This window comes from Pyrgilauda ruficollis, unplaced genomic scaffold, assembly GCF_017590135.1.
Source record: "Pyrgilauda ruficollis isolate IOZ18807 unplaced genomic scaffold, ASM1759013v1 scaffold48, whole genome shotgun sequence".
NCBI classification, from domain to species: Eukaryota; Metazoa; Chordata; class Aves; order Passeriformes; family Passeridae; genus Pyrgilauda; species Pyrgilauda ruficollis.
The window spans coordinates 2,579,704-2,599,031 of NW_024526377.1; the positions used below are offsets into that span (position 1 = coordinate 2,579,704).

Sequence of the window (19,328 nt, forward strand, 5' to 3'; positions counted from 1 at the left end):
CAAAGCAACTCAACCATTTTCTGAATGCAGCTCTGGGACTGAGGAATGAAGCAGGACTTGTCTCCATACCTGGCAGACAGAAATGATGTCTGTCCCTGTCTTGTCCTGTGGTACAGCCCAGCCTATGGAAAGAGCAGTAACTGAAGGACCCAACAGGCTCTGTAACACCAGAGGTGCAGTGCCAGTCTGCCAGTGTGTGGTTTGCAGGCACACAGGAACTCATCTGGCAAAAGCAGAATTGCATCTGAGGAAATGAGTTTCACACGCAACTTGTTTTGTGGGAAATACAGGTGCTTGACTTGAAACTGAAGTCTGCAAGCCTCAAGGAATTTACTATTCATGCTGACCACAAAGGGACAGGTTCTGCTCTGGGATACTCAGACCCTGAGAGGGTAACGGTGGGTCTCTCTGGTCTCTCTGGCCCAATACCTGAAGCAGCCACAAGTCTGTTGAGTTTGCTGTTCAACTCTTCTCCTGTTTTGAGATCTTGAAGATTCAAGTATGTTAAAACATATCTCAAACTTGAAATTAAAAGGTACTTCATTGTATTAGAGAGAGAAATTACTTTGGAACACACTTGAGATCTTGAAGATTCAAGTATGTTAAAACATATCTCAAACTTGAAATTAAAAGATACTTCATTATATTAATTACTTTGGAACACATTGAAGGCTGTTTGATGATGTTGCAGTATTTAACCTTTTGACACATCTTACTTCCATTTTTAGAACTTTGTGAGAAGATTGATGCACCATATTTCTTTTATTAAAAGAAGCTTATAGTTTAGAGAGGAAATTACATTAAAGGCTAGGCAGTAAGCTACACTTCTCTTGCTTAGTGTATGATTTTAACCTAACTTTTAAGGATGCCCAAATAACTTTATTTTCCTAACTGTAGTACGAAGATGCCATTTCTACCTCATTTTGGTCATACCACAGTTCACTAGACAGTTTGACAGCTGCCATCATTTCTGCACCCAGCCAATACTCATGCTCTGTTTTAAACATTTCCCAAAGTTTTTTCCATTTCCTTTCCACTGCTGCTTTTCAGATCACAGTATAAAACTGTGATTTTAGAAGTCCCAACAACACCCAAGCCCTCAGACAGTCAGAAGCTGTGATTGCTGCTTGCTCATTAGAATCCCCATGGAGATGGGGAAATACTCCCTATAGGGGACAGGGATTCTGGGCCTTGTGATGTAGCCATGTGTGGTAAGAAATGCAATACAGAACAAGAAACAGAGTTTAAAATATTAGCTGACTCTTCTGCTGAATCTTCCAGCTAGGTTTCATTCATTGTCCAAAAAGCTAAGCAGGGAACTCTGGATGTATACTGGTACTTTCATGTGACACAACCTGCTTGGAAGTCTGGCAACACTCATCACACACTCAGGTGGTGCCAGACAGTCTCAGGAAACACCCTCTGCCTTTAAAGGAACAAACACCTTCTCATGCATAAGTGTAATTAGTAAGCCTGTACTAATTATAGTTCTTTCAAGTCTGAAAAAATCACAGAGAATGTTGTAAAATAAAATGTAATACTTTACTTTTCTGTATCTATTTTATCAGTCTGATAAATTATCTACAAATGCATAAAACTTAAGCAACACTGTCCAATGCACTCAGAATGGTCCCAAACTCAGTTACAAGTAAAGCACATTAAAGATTTACTGTACAGTAAACAAATGGGTGAAAAACTGTAATTTATTGAAACTCATAACTCAAAAAATATAAGATGCTGTAGTGTACAATATGTTACACAAAGCACCCTAGGGTGCACATTCAAGTCAAGTAATAACTCCATCGCCCCCCAAACCCTGGTACCCCAGTACTTGTTCCATATACAATCATGCACATTTACTCAAGAGGAAGCCCCCAGTATTCTGATGTGTTAAATAGCACCAAAATCAGCATTGTTCATTGAAAAAAATGGGGAGCTAAATTAACTTGGCCATTACTTTTGACAGATATTATACATTCATGGAATTAAACAGTCAAAACTAACCTAAAAAGTGTGTACTGTAACAATTACTGTTCTAATTTGAAGTTCTCCCCGTACAGCAGTAGTGGAGGCTATCTGCTCTAAGCAAAGCTACTTATGTACTTCCTACACACAGCTCATCTGCCTTTTTTGTTGGAAATAAATCTATGAGAGGTGTGGAAAACTTAGATCTTTCAAGAACTACGACTGGTCGTAAGTAATGCAGCTGTTTTAAGGCAAGGTCTCCACAGTCCGTTAGGGCCTTGTCCAAGATTGCCCTCAGATTTTCTAAAGAAGGGGCAGATGAGGACTCCGACAGCAAGGGCTGGATCTCTGTTAGCTGCCCAGGATTATTTGGGCTTATGATTACATTTTCATCACTTACAAAGTTGTTTACTGGTGTATTTCCTTGACTGCCTCCCTCTTTTTGCAAAGTTTCATCTACTGGCAACTGCTCAGGAGACTCCCATTCTACGACCTCATCACAATCATCATCATCATCATCATCTTTTCCCTCACTTTCCTGAATAAATTTTAAAAATGAAGACTCAAATCCCATTGGTTTATATGTCTTTAAATCAAATGGTTTGGACACAGGAGGCTTTTGAAATTTGTCTTTTGTAGCACAAAGTACATTTCTTTTTGCATTCTGATTAACTGCACTATGTTGACATCCTTCTGGGTCTTTCTCTCTTGGCAACTCTAATTGTAAACTGGACAAAGAAGAGCTATTCTCTCTTTCACTGCTTTCAGAAAGATCTTCAGTTTTACACACAGTTGTCTCCCTGGTGTTAGGCTCTTCAAAACAGGTGCTCTTTGAACTGTGGTTATATTTTAAAGTGCCTGAATACACAAAGGCACTGGCATCACAATTCACACTACTCGGTGAACATTGTTTTTGGTCATCATTACTCACATCGGGAGGATCACATGCAGGGTTTGGAACAAGGGGTTTGTCACCTTCCTGCACAGGCTCTGAATTAGCTGATTGATCCTCATTAACTTCTACACCTTTTTTATCCAAGTCTGAAGCTGTGTCAGAGCAAGACTGCTTTTCAATCATGATGCCACATTTGACACAAAGAACGAGTTTCTGAAGGCGCTGCTCGATGTACATGTTGGTCATCTGGTGTGTGCGCTTGTAGTGCCTCACGATGCTGCTTTCCAGTTTGACAACAGACAGGCACCCCTGCACCATGCAGGGGTACTGGGTCTGGTTAGACTTCTCCTTGCACATTTGTAGGGCTTCCTCTTTTGTTTTGAAATTCAGCAAATGCTTTTCCCTGCTTCTGTTAATTCTTTTAGCTTTTTCTTTTAATTGCTTCCCATTCTGCTTGCTTGTGCCAAAACTGTCTTTCAAACAATTTTGCTCATTTTTATCTTTATCTTCATCATCTTCCTCCTCTTTCTGATTTCCAAAGAGACTATCATAATACTCACTGTGTCTGAAATATACATGTTGAGAATAGTGACTGTAATTTGTGAAAATTCGATTGCAGCCATTAAGGTCACAATGGATTTCAAAATCTTTGTTTAATTTTTCTTCATTGGCATGTTCTTCTATTAGGTGCTGTTTAAGCTTATTAAATGTATAAAATACAGCATGGCAGTGCGCTTGGTTACAAGCAAATCTGGCAGACTCAGCTTCAGAAAGCAGTTTTTGATCCTCTAAGATTTCATTGTGGAAGTCACTACAATGTTTAGCAAGAGCTTTAGAACACAGAAAACGCTTACCACACTCTTTGTGTTTGCATGCAAATATTTTTTTACATTTGACAAGTTCCCTCTTTGTTCTTGCTTTGTCTTTTTCTAAGCAGAGCTGTTCCTTGTTATACTGGTGAACAGTTCTGTAATGGCGAATCAAACCTTTCTGGTTTGTGAATGCTGAGTTGCAGCTTTTATGTATACAATGAAATGGTTTGTGGTACTTATGCAATATGTAACATAAGTTTCCTTTAGCAACTGTTCTTTTGCTTCCTCTTCCCTGTCTTGCTTCCAGTTCTTCCCTATGACTGTCCAGAGAAGTTATGTTAGATGTTTTTCTTGTTACATCATTGTCTGTCTCTTCATTGGACTCCAAATCAGTCTCAGAACAGCAGTCTTCCTTTTTTGGGTGACACAGCTGTTCAGAGTCCGAATGTCCAGAGAACCCAACGCTGTTTGCACAGGCAGGCACTGAAGCAGTGCTATTCTTATGCATGTCCTCTGTACATAAACCTACATGATCAAATTTTTCACTAGGACATGCCTTGTGAGCCACCCTCTGACAGCCAATTTGATGTTTGTTTCTATAGTGAATTCGAAGATGTGTTTTTCTTGTAAATGATCTTTGGCAAATATGACACTTAAATGGCGAATACCGATGCTGGAACATATTTAGCTGAAGAACCATTTCCTTTGAATAGTTATGCTTTTTAACATAATGCATTAAGAGAGCTTCTCTGGTCACAAACTCACATGTACATCCGTGACATTCACAGAAAAATGGTTTAGCTGCCAGTTGAGTAAGGTACTGACTGGGTAAATTATCTTCTTGCTCTTGAAGGTGAAATTTTGAGGTAGCTTCATCAACTGACTCAGGGCACTTGGCATCCCTAGATGAATAACCCAGAAAAGATTTTTGTCTTGAAGAATTCTGAATGTTATTTTTTAAGCTTAGATGTTTCAAGCCTAACATTAGTTCCAACATGTTATCTTCAATATCTAGTTCTTTAGAGCTGTCATAAAAAGATGTTTCTGGGGAAGAAGGACAAGTTTCTTCCCTCAGGCCACTGCTTCCTTTAGCATCTACAGCACAACACACGCTTTCTGGAGAGTCAGCATTTGTATCAGAATGATGACCTAACTCTGGACTCATATCTGTAGGGGATTTACTGTCCTGAGCATCACTCAACAGATCGAGAAAGTATTTAGTTTTCATTTCCATATTTCTTTTACCTTTAAAGTTGTACGGATGGACTCTTCGAAGGTGCTTTTGCATACTTCTGGAATTTTTGTGGGTGGAACAGCAGCCTTCAAAACCACAAGAAAGATTTTTTTCATCAAAACAAACTGCCACATTGGAGCACTGTTGTTTCATATTTGCTGGATGGAAGACTCCTTCCTGGGACACGACAAAACCTGGAACTGACTGGTTGTGAGCCACTGCTCCAAGCAGCCGTGGAGATGTCTGACCTTGGCTTGCTGCAGCATCTGCCCTGTGCTTCCCACAATGCAGGCTGCAATTACTTTCACTGTTGAGATCTTCACTGTCAGAGAGAGATTCTTCCTTCACCTGTGGAATTTCCTGAGAGCCTGAGGGATCCAAGTTATCATTCAGATTGGAATTTTCAGATTGTTCAAGCAGCTGAGACTCTGGAAGATAACTGGATTTTTCTTCTGAAACCAACCCTTCAAGGTTCAGCGTTTGCTTCCCTTCCCCATTTGACACTTTAATATCATGTGCTGCAAGGTGATTCTGAAATTCAGTCTTTGAATAATAAAACTTCTTGCAACCAAAGTAGTTACAAGTGTACGACGCATCCCTGAAGTGCTGCGCCTCGTGATGGTAAAGCTGCCCTAAGTCACTGAAAACAATATTACAGCCATTTAGCTCACATTTATAGCGAAGATCATCGTGGGTTTGTTTGTGGTTGAGCAGCTCATTGACTGAGCCAAACCTGGCGTAGCAGTCCATGGACACACACATGTAGGGCTGGGGCCCGCAGTGCACGCGCTCGTGCTCCCGCAGGTGGAAGGAGGTCATGAAGTGCCGGCGGCAGAACGCGCACTTCTCCCTCCTGTTCTTCATGTCCAGGTAGTGTTTTGCATTCTCATCGTTGTTCTGATGTTCAGCTTTCAGATGTACACTTAAGTACTTAAACTGTTTAAATACTCTAGAACAATCTGTCCCAGGACAGGGGTAGATGTCTCTGTCTTGCAGCTGGCAATTTTCCAGTTGGCTGAATGTGACATATTCCTCTGTGTCATCGTCAAAGCTTTCAGGGAGCTGTGCCTGGTGTGACCTTTCTGGAAACACTGGGGGTGGGCTGCTGGAAGCTGTTGCCTTTTGTGGTGATCTCTCTTTTTTCAGAATTATTTTCTTTTTAGGTCTGTGTGTTCTGCTAGGTGGCATTTTAACATGTTCCATTACATGTGGTACAAAAAATTCCTTTCTCTTGAACTTTTTTGTGCAAACAGGACATGTATAAATACCATCTTCCATGTGCATCTTAGAATGATGCAGTATTCTGGCCTCTATACACTCCCTTTTGCAGAGCACACAAAAAAACTTGTATTGAAGCCATCTCTGGTATCTTTCTGAAGAACCAATTGGTTTTTTTACTCTTGCTTTTTCCTTAGGGTGGCTCATCGTGTCTTTCCCATCATAATATTTGTGTTCTTTTGTCTCATCATAGTCACTAAAGAAAGTTTCTAACATGTCAGTTTCATTGAGTGACATGTGACAGCCTGCATCATCCTCGGAATCAGAAGCTGCCTTCCCTAATAGTTTAAGACAATGCCGCTTCAAAGTCTTCCAGTCCCAAAATTCAGGATCAAATGGCCAATATGCTTTCAAAGCTAACAGCAGTTCACAGCGGAGTGAATTTGGAACCAGTGCGTTTTCTTCATCAAATTTTTGGTCTGGTTGCATATAGAGCTCTTCCAAGGCATTAAATCCACTCAAAGTTGGCTCAAGTAAGAATTCTGTGAGCTGACAGGCTCTTCTAACTTCAAGGTCTTCTGGTAAAAGGCAAGCAATTGTTTTGCACACTGATGTCTTCATTTCATCGCTTCCGTTGGACCTGATCTGAAGGGCTCTCACACACAACAACACAGACACTGCAAGTCCTGCTTCCTCTGCCTGTTTAAAGGAAACAGAAGATTTTTATTAGTATGTTCTTAGGCATAATCAGAAAGTATGAATAATGAAATAAGCTATATTTTTTTTCTCAGTTCAATAGAATTATTAAGAAAACAATAAATTAATGTAGACAGCTTTAGCTGTGCCCAAAGACTCAGGACTGTTACTTACTTCAGATTGTATGACTCTTATCAAGAAAAATAGATGCTGTAGTGTCTTGGCAATGATGCCAAACTGACGACATCTCTCCAAAAAGGAATCTAAGGAAGGATCTATTCTTCTCTGCAGTTTGCTCCAGAAAAGTGTCAGTTCCCTGTGAAGAGTTGAAAGCACAACGTAAGAACATTGCAGATACACACAATCTGTGCAGTCACAGTGTCAGTTCAGAGCTGATGCCAAGAAAAATGTAAGTGTTATTCAAGGACAGCACACACTTCAATTAGGTCCTGATCTCCAAGTGACACTGAAGAGAACTGTTCCTGTGCCCCACTCCAGCACCAGATCAAACCCCAGTGTATCTCCTGATCCTTACAGGGGAAAGGCACTGGCACTGGGATTCATCTCACTTAATGCACACATCTATAGCTGCAGACTTCCTTTCTAGGAAAAAAAACCCACAGTCCCACACTTCCAGAGTCTTTACCTCTCAAGTAGAAATTTAAAATGGGTAAGATGAATAATAACAGAAAGTTGCCACTTCTCTTCCAATAAGCAAGCAGCTGTACAAGGACTGCTAGGTACACTACTAGAACTTCAACTGATACACCTCTGCAGGGTCAACATTACCATTAGACACAAGACTTCATTCTCCCATCTCATCCCCAGGGAAGACACCTGGAACTTGAGAATTCTTGGAGTTACAGAAATTATAAAAATATTTAAAGTCTCTTGGAGGGGAAGTGGAGAGAAGCAAGAGGATGTTGCTTCTGCTCATTCCTAATACTGCCATCTCTGTGGAACAGGTCCAAAAAATGCACCAGACTTTCCTGGGGCCAAGTACTCCCAAGGGAAGAACAGACTGACAACATACTCTGTGGAACCACAAAGCCAGGGGTTTAATAGCAACCCCGAGAGCATTGACCCACCACCACTGACAGATCTGTTACCCCACAGAAGTATGAATGTTCATGCCAACAGTGTGCTATTTCAGTTTTAAATTGCTTAAACATTACTTTTCTCTAACTGCTCTATCAGCATAGCAACTTGTGACAAAATAAGTAATTATCTAGGAAGAACTTCAGTCTGATGCACTTCTCAAGTACAGGATAAATCCACCTTCTCTACATATTTTTGTACTTTATTCACTCAATTCTAGCTAGTGAGGAACAGTTAGCAGAAGCAACTTATACTTACCAAGAGCAATATACATTTGCTGTTTGAAGCTGATGGGTAAGATATGTTGTACAAAGAATAAATGCAGTATTTTCTTGTCCCTCAGATTCTAGATTACATATGATGTCTAGTACCTCTTTGCAATCCACCTTTGCAATCTTAAAGAAAATTAAAAAGAAAAGGCACTTTATTCATAGTATATTTACAAAAGACATGTATATTTACTATATCAAAGTCTCACAAACAAAACATTATGTCTCCCATACCCAGAGATCATGCCTTTCAGCTACAAAATGTTATGAGAAGTTCACCTGTTAGTTCTGAGCCCTTCTCAGTATTAGTTTTCTTTGGGACAACCTTCCACTTTGGGCAGCTTAGCTAAAGATTTGCATGCAGGCAACCATCTATCTAAAACTTCCCATTCTGTCTCTCTACACTTACAGGGATTCTTGTGTTACTTCTGAAAATTAAAGCCAGGTCCAAAAAGATCAAGAGCTGTGAAAAAGCCAGGCTCTTGCTCTCTTCATCCCTAGGTGCTGATTCTGGACAACCACATTTCAAAGCATGACGATAGAAACAGAAGTGTTTGGAGTAGTATGCTGATTTTGGCTAGGGTAGAGTTAATTTTCTCCCTCGTGGCTTTGGGATTTCTGCACACAGGGTTGATAACACAGAGATGCTTTTGCCATTGCTGAGCAGCACTCACACAGAGCAAAGGAAGCTGGGAGTGCACAGGAGGCTGGAAGGGGACACAGCCAGGCCAGGTGACCCCAGCTGACCAAAGGGATATTCCAGACCATGACATCATGCTCATTCCATGCAGTGAGGGGAAGAAGGAGGAAGGGGAGCATGTTGAGAGATGGCATTTATCTCCTCAAGTCTCCATTATGCACAATTGTGCCTTGCTCTTCTGGAGGTGCCTGCTCGTGGGCAGAACTGAATTAATTCCTGGTTTTGCTTAGCTTTTGTGCATGGCTTTTGCTTCACCTTTTATATTGTCTTTACATCTACCTGCAAGTTTTCTCACTTTTACCCTTCCACTTCTGACCCTGGCACCACTGGTAGAGGAGTAGAGCAAGCAGCTACGAGGGGCCTGGGTCTAGCTAGGGCTAAACCACGACAAGGAGACAAATCCCAAGGAAGTTCTGGAATGTCTACTTAAAGTAGAACATATCTGTGTATCAAACCAGGGTGTCAGCTTGGATATAAGCCACAAAGTAATTATGAAGAACATTTACTACTAAGACAACACTAGATTTTAATACATTTTTCCACTGGATCTATTCTGCTTCACAGAACAAACTGTGTTCTAGCAATATGTACTTTAAACAGCTGTTGATATTATAAACATTTCAAACTTATTTGAATCATGAATAACATCATGAATAACAATGACAGAGAACAAACAACAGGAAGTTAAACTGATTTTTGCAGACATCTCATTCAGCAGGAAGAGCAGAAGCAGGGATATTAACCCAGTTTCCCATTCAGGCTTGACACTGGAGTTCATTGAGCAATGCCAGCATTTTCTAGGGTCCACTGACTTTTAGTGTTCAACTTGAGACCCAGAACTGACCTCTTGCAGCAGACATTTCCAGAGCAATTCACAAGCTGCAAGGCCTTGCAGATGTGTCAGTTTTGCATTTGATAAAGTAAAATACAGCAGATTTCTGGGGGGGAGGAAGGAAGTAATAAAAAGGGACTAAAGGTTACTAACCTCCTTAATGGAGTCTTCATTAGGCAGCATTGAACACACACATGTGATGTAGGCTTGGCGAAAAGATGAAACATTTGCAATTTCTGGAGAATCTGCACACAATTTTGACAAGAAGGTGGCTTGGGGGATGCAGTTTGACTTCATCAAATGTTTTATTCGCATCTGCAGAAAGGAAGGCCCTTCTCGTGTAATCAATTTATTAGCTAGGAAAAGAAAAAATCCTTTGAGAACACACCAGTTTACAGATGACACTTAAATGAAATTGTCTCACTGCATTTACACTTCTCCACCAATCTGTGCAGTGACTGTGTTTTTAGGAAACTCTAGGCTCGGTGACAAGTGACAGCAATGGACTCTTTTCCCAAACTCTGCAGGAAGAGAATAGTGGGCTACAGAAAACAGACCCCTACCTACACAGCCACCCCCCACCATGCCCCCCAAAAGACAGCACCATTAAAGATGTATGTCCTTTAGCAATGGCTAAAGGACACTGATCACAGCAGACAGATACCAGCAGTTTAACTGAAGTTCAGAATCATCACCTTTCAACTGCAGTTTTATATTCCAAAAATAAAAAAGTATTTTAAGTCATTCATTACATGCTTTTCAACTGGAAAATTTTCCACCCAAGCTGTTAAAACCCTATGTAATGCCAAAATATGTAAAATGAAGTTGAGGGTAAAAATATTATCTTTGTGAAACTTTTGAAGAATTGTGTTAAAGACATTCTAGGCTTATGCTCTTAAACAAGCAGATACTACTAATCATGATGAGACTTGATGAACTAATTCAACAGTAAAAATTCAGATTATTTTTGTAAATAGCAAGCAAAATTTATTTATTTGGATTAAATGCCTCACAGATTTATTTCCGTGCTCTTCCCAGGTGTTTATCATAAAAACAGAATTCAGTTGGAAGGGACCTGCAAGTCCTGCTCCTCAAAGGACTACCTCAAATTAAACTCTGACTAAGAGCATTGGCCAAATGCTCCCTGAACTCTGGCTCAGGTTTGGTGCTGTGACCACTTTTCTGGGGAGCTTGTTCCAGTATCCAACCACCCTTGGGGCAAAGAACATTTTCCTCATGTCTAACCTGCGCTTACCCTGACACAGCTTCATTCATTGCATGTCCTCCTGTCCTGCTGCTGGTCACCAGACACAGGAGACCAGCACCTCCTCCTCCTCACAGCCTTCTTAGGAAGGTGTGGAATGTGATGGGGTCACCCTTGAGCATTCTCTTCTCCAGGCTCAACAAGCCAAGAGACCTCAGCTGCTCCTTGTAAGGAGGAGCCTCGAGGTCTCCCCCCACCTTGGCCACAATGCAGTAGCCTCATGTCCCTTCTGCACTGAAGCACCCAAAACTGCCCAACCCAAAGCAGGACTCAAGGTGAAGCCATCTGAGCACAGGAAAGAGTTGGACAGTCACCTCCCCTGGACTGGCTGTGCCTGATGCACCCCAGGACACATTTGGCCCCTCTGACAGGGCACATTACTCATATTCAAGTGGCCATCAACCCAAACCCTCCAGATCTCTTTCCACAGGGCTGCTCTCCATCTCCTAGTTTGTCCATATAACCAGGATTACCATGTCCCAGGAGGGGAATTCATTGCTTACTCTTGTTAAAGTTCATATGGTTGGTGACTGCCCAGCTCTCTGGATCTCTCTATAAGGCCTCTGCTCTCAAAGGAGATCACAGATCCTAACACAGCATCATCAGCAAATTTATTTCATGTACATTCAACTTCCACAGCAACATAATTTATGAAGACTTTAAGGAAACCCCACCACTGACTGCTCGCCAGCCCGACAATCTCATTTACTGTAACTCTTTGCACCTGACCTATCAGCTCACTCCTCACCCAAGCTACTGTGGACTTATCAAGCTGTGTCCTGGACATTTAATCCAGGGATGCTGTGAGAGACAGCATCAAAAGCTTTGATAAAGTACATGTACTTGCCTTGGCTTGACACTGGCCAAACGCCAGGCACTCCCCTGCTACAGCTGGGCAGAGGAGAGAAAAATTTAATGAGGAGAGAAAAATTTAATGAAGGTTTCATGAGTTGAGATAAGAACCAGGAGAAAACAATCCACGGGCAAAACAAGTCCAATGTAGCACTACAAAATGAGTTTAATTACTAACAAAATCAGAGGAGGACAATGAGAAGTAAAATAAGCCCTCAAAACCACCTTTTCTTCCTCCAACCCCTCCCCTCCCTCCTTCCCACTGTCAGTGCAGGGAGACAGCGGTTTTTTTGGTCAGCTCATCACCCAAGGTTCTTCTGTTCCTGAGGGAGAACAGTCCTTCCCCTGTGACACTGTGGGGTCCCTCCCACAGGAAACAGTTCTCCCAAAACTGCTGCAGCGTGGGTCACTCTTCCACGGGCTGCAGTCCTGCAAGGACAGGCTGCTCCAGCCTGGAAGCAGGACCCCCTCTCTCCACTGCACCTCCCCCTGGATCACAGCCTCCTCCAGGCATCCACCCCTCCAGCAGGGGCACCTTCCCCTCGGGCTGTGGCTGGATCTCTGCCTCCCCCATGGATCTCCACGGGCTGTGGGTGGATCTCTGCATTCCCTGTGGGTGGATCTCTGCCTCCCCCGTGGACTTCATGGATTACAGAGGCACAGCTGCTTCACCATGGTCTTAGCTCTGGCACCTGGACCACCTCCTCCCCCCTTCCTTCTCCACCGACCTTGGTGTTTCCATGTTGTTTCCCTCACATGTTCTCGCCTCCTCCTCTTCTCTAGGTGGAATTCAAATTGCTCCCCTCTTTTTTAAATTTTCTTCTTAAATCTATTATCACAGAGGCCTTACCATCATTTCTAATTGGCCCAGCCTTGGCCAGCAGCATGTCCACCTTCAGAGCCATCAGGGACTGGCTCTGCTGGACATGGTGGAAGCTTCCAGCAGCTTCTCACAGAAGCCACCTCCATGCCCTCCCCGCTACCAAAAATCAGGCTGTGCAAAACCAACATGATGAAATCATACTCTTCAAAATATCTGTGGTGCTATTTCCAGCTTAACATAAATATCTTCACAAAGCCTCGATACGAGTCTCCAGATCTGTACATCATTCAAAGGACTCTTGTGAATTAAGAGAGATGGTTCAACACTACACAAGTGTACTGCTTACACTACATGCAGTAATGCACATGAACCAAGGAACAAACTGGCTGATGAACTGCAAGAAATCATGGAAATGCATGAGACATTCTGATAAAACACTAGAATGGTGTTCTGCAGCAACTGTAGTCAAGCAGTGCCTGCAAGAGGCTCTGGATTAGTTAAAAAATAATGTTTGCTTTAGACTGACAACTTAAGAAAATATTTATATTCAATGGCTCTTCCACTGCATTAGCATCTTATTATTACTATGCAAGGTGAGTAGTTAAGTAATCAATGGTATGTACATTTCTAAAAGAGAGGATGGCACATAACAAAGTTTTCCTGCTTTCTGCACTTAAAATATTGCCCAAACAAGCAACAGTGTTTTCTAACAGACACTACCCTCGTTGGCAGAAAACTCACAAAGTACACCTGAAGAGAAAACTCATTTCAGGTGCCAGGTACATACCACATACCTGTAGTGGAGCTTACTTGTATTCTGCAGGAGTCAGCTTAGTGGTCCATTAGAGAATCATTTTAAGATTTAAATCTATGGTAATGGTTTCTGTTTTCCACAGGAAAAACCTCTGAGTATTAAACTCTTGATCCAGCTGACACTTCACATTAAAGGAACTTCAATGAATAAAGCAAAAAGAACTGCCTGACCAAGAGGCAGCCTGCAGTAAAATCTCCAGTTGCTAGGAAACAAGCCTCCTCTCTTCCTTAAAAATTGCATCTGTATGACACTGTGCTTGAATACTCATCGAGGAAAGCTAACAGTGCTTCAGTACGGATATTTGATGTATGAGACTGCTACCACAACAGATGGCCAGGAGATCACTGTTGAGGGAGAACTCCCACAAAGCTGGCTTACCCATTATCAGATCAGCCACCTCTTCAAGTGGAACTGCTATTCATGGGCCTAGCAGGAATTTAGTGCCCACAAGCAATTCAAAGCAATTCTCTAAGTCCCTATTTCTACACCTCTTGGCTCACAGAATACTTCTTTTTTTCAGGTCCTTAAGAGGAATAAGGGACATACTAGGAAAATAAAAAAAACCAAAAAACAACAACTCTTTTTTATCTCCTCTAAGAATTCTTAAGATTTCCGATTTCCTCTTGCTTACACAGCTAGACATGCACTTGGCAACTGCTTAAATGAAGTTTTACTAAAGTGTCACAGCCAGCTAGTCAAGACATGGGAAGTATTTTAAGACTACTTGCAGTCAGTGAAATGAAACACTTTCAGTTTAAGTTACACTTTTATCTTCCAGCACAAATGAGAGAAACTCTGATGGAGGTGGATGCCCTGCCAGTATGCACACGAGGGTCTCAACTTGCTGCAGTCTTTGAGAGCAGTCAGTAAGCAAATGCCCCCCAAGGGTGCCAGGTCTGTGCCCTCAGGCCAATTCTTTCACACCCAAACGAGTGTGTAGTGAACTCTGCAAAGGAGGCAAATGACAAACTGAGCTCCTCTGTCATGCAGATGTAGGTGATGATGGTAGGAACAAAATGCAGAAATGAGTCATTAGTCAGACATCTGTCTTAGCTCTTAGCTTTACTCAAAAGTGGAAAGTTTCCTCTTCCTGAAAAAGGAACAAAAACTGAGGAATAGACAGCAAAATGAGAAGAGTTGTTTTCCCTCAGAGAACCTAATTTTGTACTCAGTCCTAAATCTGTTACATTTCCATACATGTCCATGAACAGACTTTCTTGTTCCTTCTCTTCCTAGCTCTCCTGCTGTTATGTGTTCTGTCACAATGTTCTATCAAACTTCTCAAGACTAAAACAACTTGCTATAAAAATCAGCAGACATCCTGCAACCCTTCCCTTCCAAACCCTTTAGCCAAAAGGGCAGTGCAGTTTCCAACTCTATACATATCTTAAGAGTTCTCTTAAGCCAGGACCAAAAAGTAACAATAAGAGATTCCTCTCTTACCCAAAACACTTGCAGTGAAAGATAATTTAAGTTACACCACAATATTATGAATACAACCTTTACAAAGCATGGATGGCACTAGGGCATGAAAAGACTCTGTGATTACTATGATGAACATTCCAGAGAACAGCACCCTCTTGGGTGAGCATTTCTGCTGAAAGTCCCTGTGGAAAAGGACAAAGGGACAGGTGCTGATGTGCAGCAAGGTATGTTCAGTATGCACAACTGGCACTGAGGTCTGTGTATTGTACAGTAGCAGTTGTTGCATGGTTATCCCAGCTGTCCTACAAACCAACTCTCTTCAAGACAGACATACCAAGTTGTTGGCATTCATCTGCTGCACTCAAGCTGACCCCAACCTCCTTGGTTCAGGGTTTGTTAAAACAAAAGTGGGGGGGAAGTCTTCGAATCAGAATTAAAGCTAACTGCATGAGGCACAGAACTACATGGGATGTCACAACTGTTGAACAGCATCAACTATGGTCCCATCAGAATGCTGGTATTGTTTAGTCACCTAAAAGCCCTTTCCTGAAGCAAATATTAATGCCCCAACCAACCATCCTCAGCCATCTGACAGTAAAAATTAGGAACCACCAGCCTAGCACACAGCAGTGCAATTTATTAACAGCCTTAGAAGCAGCAGACAGAACCCAATGCAATGCTGCTATGAAAGTTTGCTGGAACAAATCTGGCAAACCATATTTATATTTGATGTCAGCTCCTTTTCCAGGCCAGTGCATTAAAAAACAGAATTAAAATGAAGAACTTTAAACAAGAAAGGCAGGAACCTGACACACCTTCAGGACTGTTCACTCAAGAAAGCATCTGATGATCATTAACATGAACTACCAGTTCACAAAACACAGCTTCAGCAAGGTACACTGAGCTACTCTCACATCTGGCTTACAGCAGCAAAAACTAGGAATGCTTTTCAGGAACTCATCACAAAACCCCAAAAAGCATGAAATACAAACTATTCAAAGAAACTAAGCTTTAGATGACTGAAAAAGACACTTTGAGAAGCTGCTGTTGTACTGAAGGTTAAAATGGCAGCTTGACTAAGGCAACTGAAAATCCATTGCACTGGAGCTCCTTCTGCAGCCCCTACTCCCAAGTTTAAAAGCAGAACTGCCATCCCTTCTGGGAGCTGCAGGAAGTACACTTTGATTCTTCCTATTTCTCTCAAATGGAGCCTGCTAGCACAGAACATCATACAGATCAAAGAAGTGACACAAGTGAAAGAAGGAAGACAAACCTTGTAACTCATCAGTGACTTACAATCTATTACAGAAATTAGCATTTACTTGATATGATTCTGAAGGTAACAAATGATTAAGTTAATTTAGTAGACATCAGAGATAGTTGCTTAACACCAACTCCAACCATGTCCTACACAAGGCCAAGAGACTAATTCCAGCTGCTCAGACAGCAAGCAGAGAAACAAACCAAGGTATCCAAGATTGCCACAAATGCAAGACATGTGAGAGAAGCAACATTTTGGGCAGGTATTCAACTTCCCAGAAGTACCCTTTACTTAAAATGTCTAATGCTTTGCTTGAGAAACGTGTTTTGCCAGATTTGTGTAATACAGGATTCCTGAGTCACAGTCAGACTGTTTAGGTGTGCCTGTGGAGTATCCCAGACTACCTAAAGATGCACCTGTGTAGAAGAGCTCCAATGAACACCACAGAACCACAGAATTAACTACACTGGAAAAGATCCTTGAGATCATAAAGTCCATGGCCTCACACCTCCTCATCAACTAAAGCATGGCACTGAGTGCCACATCCAGCCTGTTTTTAAACACCTCCAGGACTGTGACTCCACCACCTCCCTGGGCAGACCACCCCAGTGCCCAATCACTCTTTCAGTGAAGAATTTTTTCCAAATGTCCAGCCTACAATTCCCCTGATGCAGCTTAAGACTGTGGCCTCTTGGCCTGTCAGTGGCTGCCTGGGAGAAGAGGCTGACTCCCACCTGACTGCACCCTCCTTTCAGGAGAGTGCAAAGGTCCCCCCAGAGCCTCCTTTTCCCCAGGTTAAACAACCCCAGCTCCATCAGGCACTCCTCCTCCACCAGCCTTGTTGCCCTCCTCTGGACATGTCTGAAGATCACCATGTCCCTCCTGAACTGAGGGCCCAGAACTGGACACAGCACTCACGGTGCAGCCCGAGCAGAGGGGCAGCAGCACTGCCTGCTCCTGTGCCCACACCACTCCTGAGCCAGGCCAGGTGCCAGTGGCCTTCTTGGCCACCCGGACCCACTGCTGGCTCGTGTCCAGCTGCTGTCCAGCAGCACCCCAGGGCCCTTTCTGCCCGGCCACTGCCCAGCCACTGTCCCCAGCCTGCAGTGCTGCAGGGGATTGTTGTGGCCAAAGCAGTAGAGCTTCTCAGAGAGTGTTTTTGAATGCAATCATTTCTTTTATAAGCTGTTGTTAGTGGTATTGTTGCTGTCACTGTTCAATTTCTTATCTCATTGCTGTTTACAAGTAAATTGTTCTTATCTCAACTGAGCCTTTGTCTCCCTCTCACCAGAGAGGGTGGAGGAAAAGGGAGCAGCTGAGTGAGGTTAAATGTTTCCAGCTGAGTTTAAACCACAACAGTTCAAATGCTTCTGCCATGCTATTAATACCTGACATGAAGGCTAGAAGACTGCAGTCCAAACTGGCTGCTCTTTTTTTAGCACAAGGAGCAACATATTGTCTCAATAACTGTAATGTTTCTATTTATTTATTAAAATACTGACATACTTCAACTCAAAGAGAGGCTACCCGAAGCCAGAACAAAGGATTCTGCTATGGAAGAAAATTTAAAATACTTAAACTTTTTTTTCTCCTTAATTTTTAAGACTTAATTTTAAACTCTTCTTCCCTTTTGTATTATTTTTAACTTTACACTACCAGAGGTAAATGCAGTCTAGTGCACTGTTAATGACACAGATAAAATACCTACAAGTACTTAATGGCACCACTAACAGGGAAAAAATTCAGAGTAGAGGAAGAATTTACTATAAGACGTTAGAAAGACTATATTACATAAAGTGACACTAGCACCTCCTGTTCCTCACCTCTCAGCAGTTTCTGAATCAAGATCTGATTTCCATAGTCTAAACAGAAAGTGCCTCCCAACCTACAGTTAATAACACTCCACACTGTCCTTCCACATGAATCTTTTATGCCTCTGAAAAGTATGGACATACTCAATTCCTCCCTGTGAAGAGTTCAGGGAAACATTTAAAAGCATAGAGTTATGAGAAACAAAGCATCTCAGGAAGAAAAATTTCTGTATTTTTATGATCAAAAAAGAAATAATTATTTTTAAAAATGGAGTTTCAAAATATTCAAACTCATGGATAGTACAGTCCAAGCAGAGATGCATTGGTTGTACAATTGAACACATTATTCAAAATGCCAGTGAGACAGTTTCATAATAAATATTATTTAGCAAGATATGAATCAATACAATTTAAAATGCAACTCTTCTGTCTTCAAGTCACTGCTTACCCACCAAAACTGCCCCAAGTAATTTCTGAACAACCACACATTATCTCTAAAAACACACTCTTACCTTCCTCAGTTTCTACTGGTTGCTGGGATAGAATTTTAAGAAGAACTGGATTTTTCCATACCCCTTCCCTTGTGATATCCACCAATATTTGGAGGTTGTTATTCCCAAATTCCAGTAAAGCATCATGTGAATCCTATAAAATGTAAAAAAGAGTCATTAAAAGTCTCAGCTAAATATTAAAGCCAATGTAATTTTACATTATCTATCCTAGTATTTCACTACATGCTAATACTTTCACACTATTCCTCTCAGTCATTACTGCTTTGACAAGTTTGCATTGGGATTTTAATAGTCCAATGTCGTTTCACTTCTCTAATCCTACTGCAAAATGTTCCAATTTCAGACTACTGAGCTGAATGAAATGGCTTAAATCAAAAAGCCTATTCTGCAGCTGTAACTCTTCTGCAATTTTTATGGTTCTTCATGTACATGTGTATATATATTGTATAAAATACAAAGGAATTGTATGAAAGACAAAGGATGATTTTGTATCAAAGCATATAATGCTATTGAAAAACTCAGAAGAAAGATTAGATTTTTAAAATTAGTAACACAATGGTAAGAGTCTAAAATTGTACATTTAGTGTTTACACTAAAGATGAGCCAGTCAATTCACTCTCAGAGTCATGAAAGCCATTAGTTGAAAAATGCCATGGGATATTTCATCATTAAGATGAAAACTTTCTTCTACTGGAAATGAAGATGCAAACTTAGAAACTAATCTATTACGTCCAGTGCATTTACTCTAAGATCCAGGGATTTCTGATCCCAGCACATTTGATGCTGTGAAGCTGACCCAGAGACCCCCCATGATCAGCAGGTCTCCAGCTGAGGTTCACCCACAAAA

The 19,328-nt window shown here is 41.6% G+C and overlaps 1 protein-coding gene across 5 annotated transcripts in view; it reads right to left on the reverse strand.

The window, feature by feature from the left end:
• Nucleotides 1-1,685: 1,685 nt before the first annotated feature.
• The window catches only part of RLF (RLF zinc finger), a 36,944-nt gene continuing 19,301 nt past the window's right edge, over nt 1,686-19,328 (reverse strand). For 2 of the 5 annotated variants that reach the window (XM_041479158.1, XM_041479159.1), the window contains 5 exons: nt 18,482-18,614; nt 9,873-10,075; nt 8,177-8,313; nt 6,995-7,136; nt 1,686-6,823 (listed from right to left, as the gene is read on the reverse strand). In XM_041479158.1, coding sequence (XP_041335092.1) covers nt 2,096-6,823; nt 6,995-7,136; nt 8,177-8,313; nt 9,873-10,075; nt 18,482-18,614 — 5,343 coding nt within the window. In that variant the 3' untranslated portion in view covers nt 1,686-2,095. The remainder of the gene's footprint in view (nt 6,824-6,994; nt 7,137-8,176; nt 8,314-9,872; nt 10,076-18,481; nt 18,615-19,328) is intronic. The other 3 variants (XM_041479161.1, XM_041479160.1, XM_041479162.1) reach the window with 2 other exon arrangements.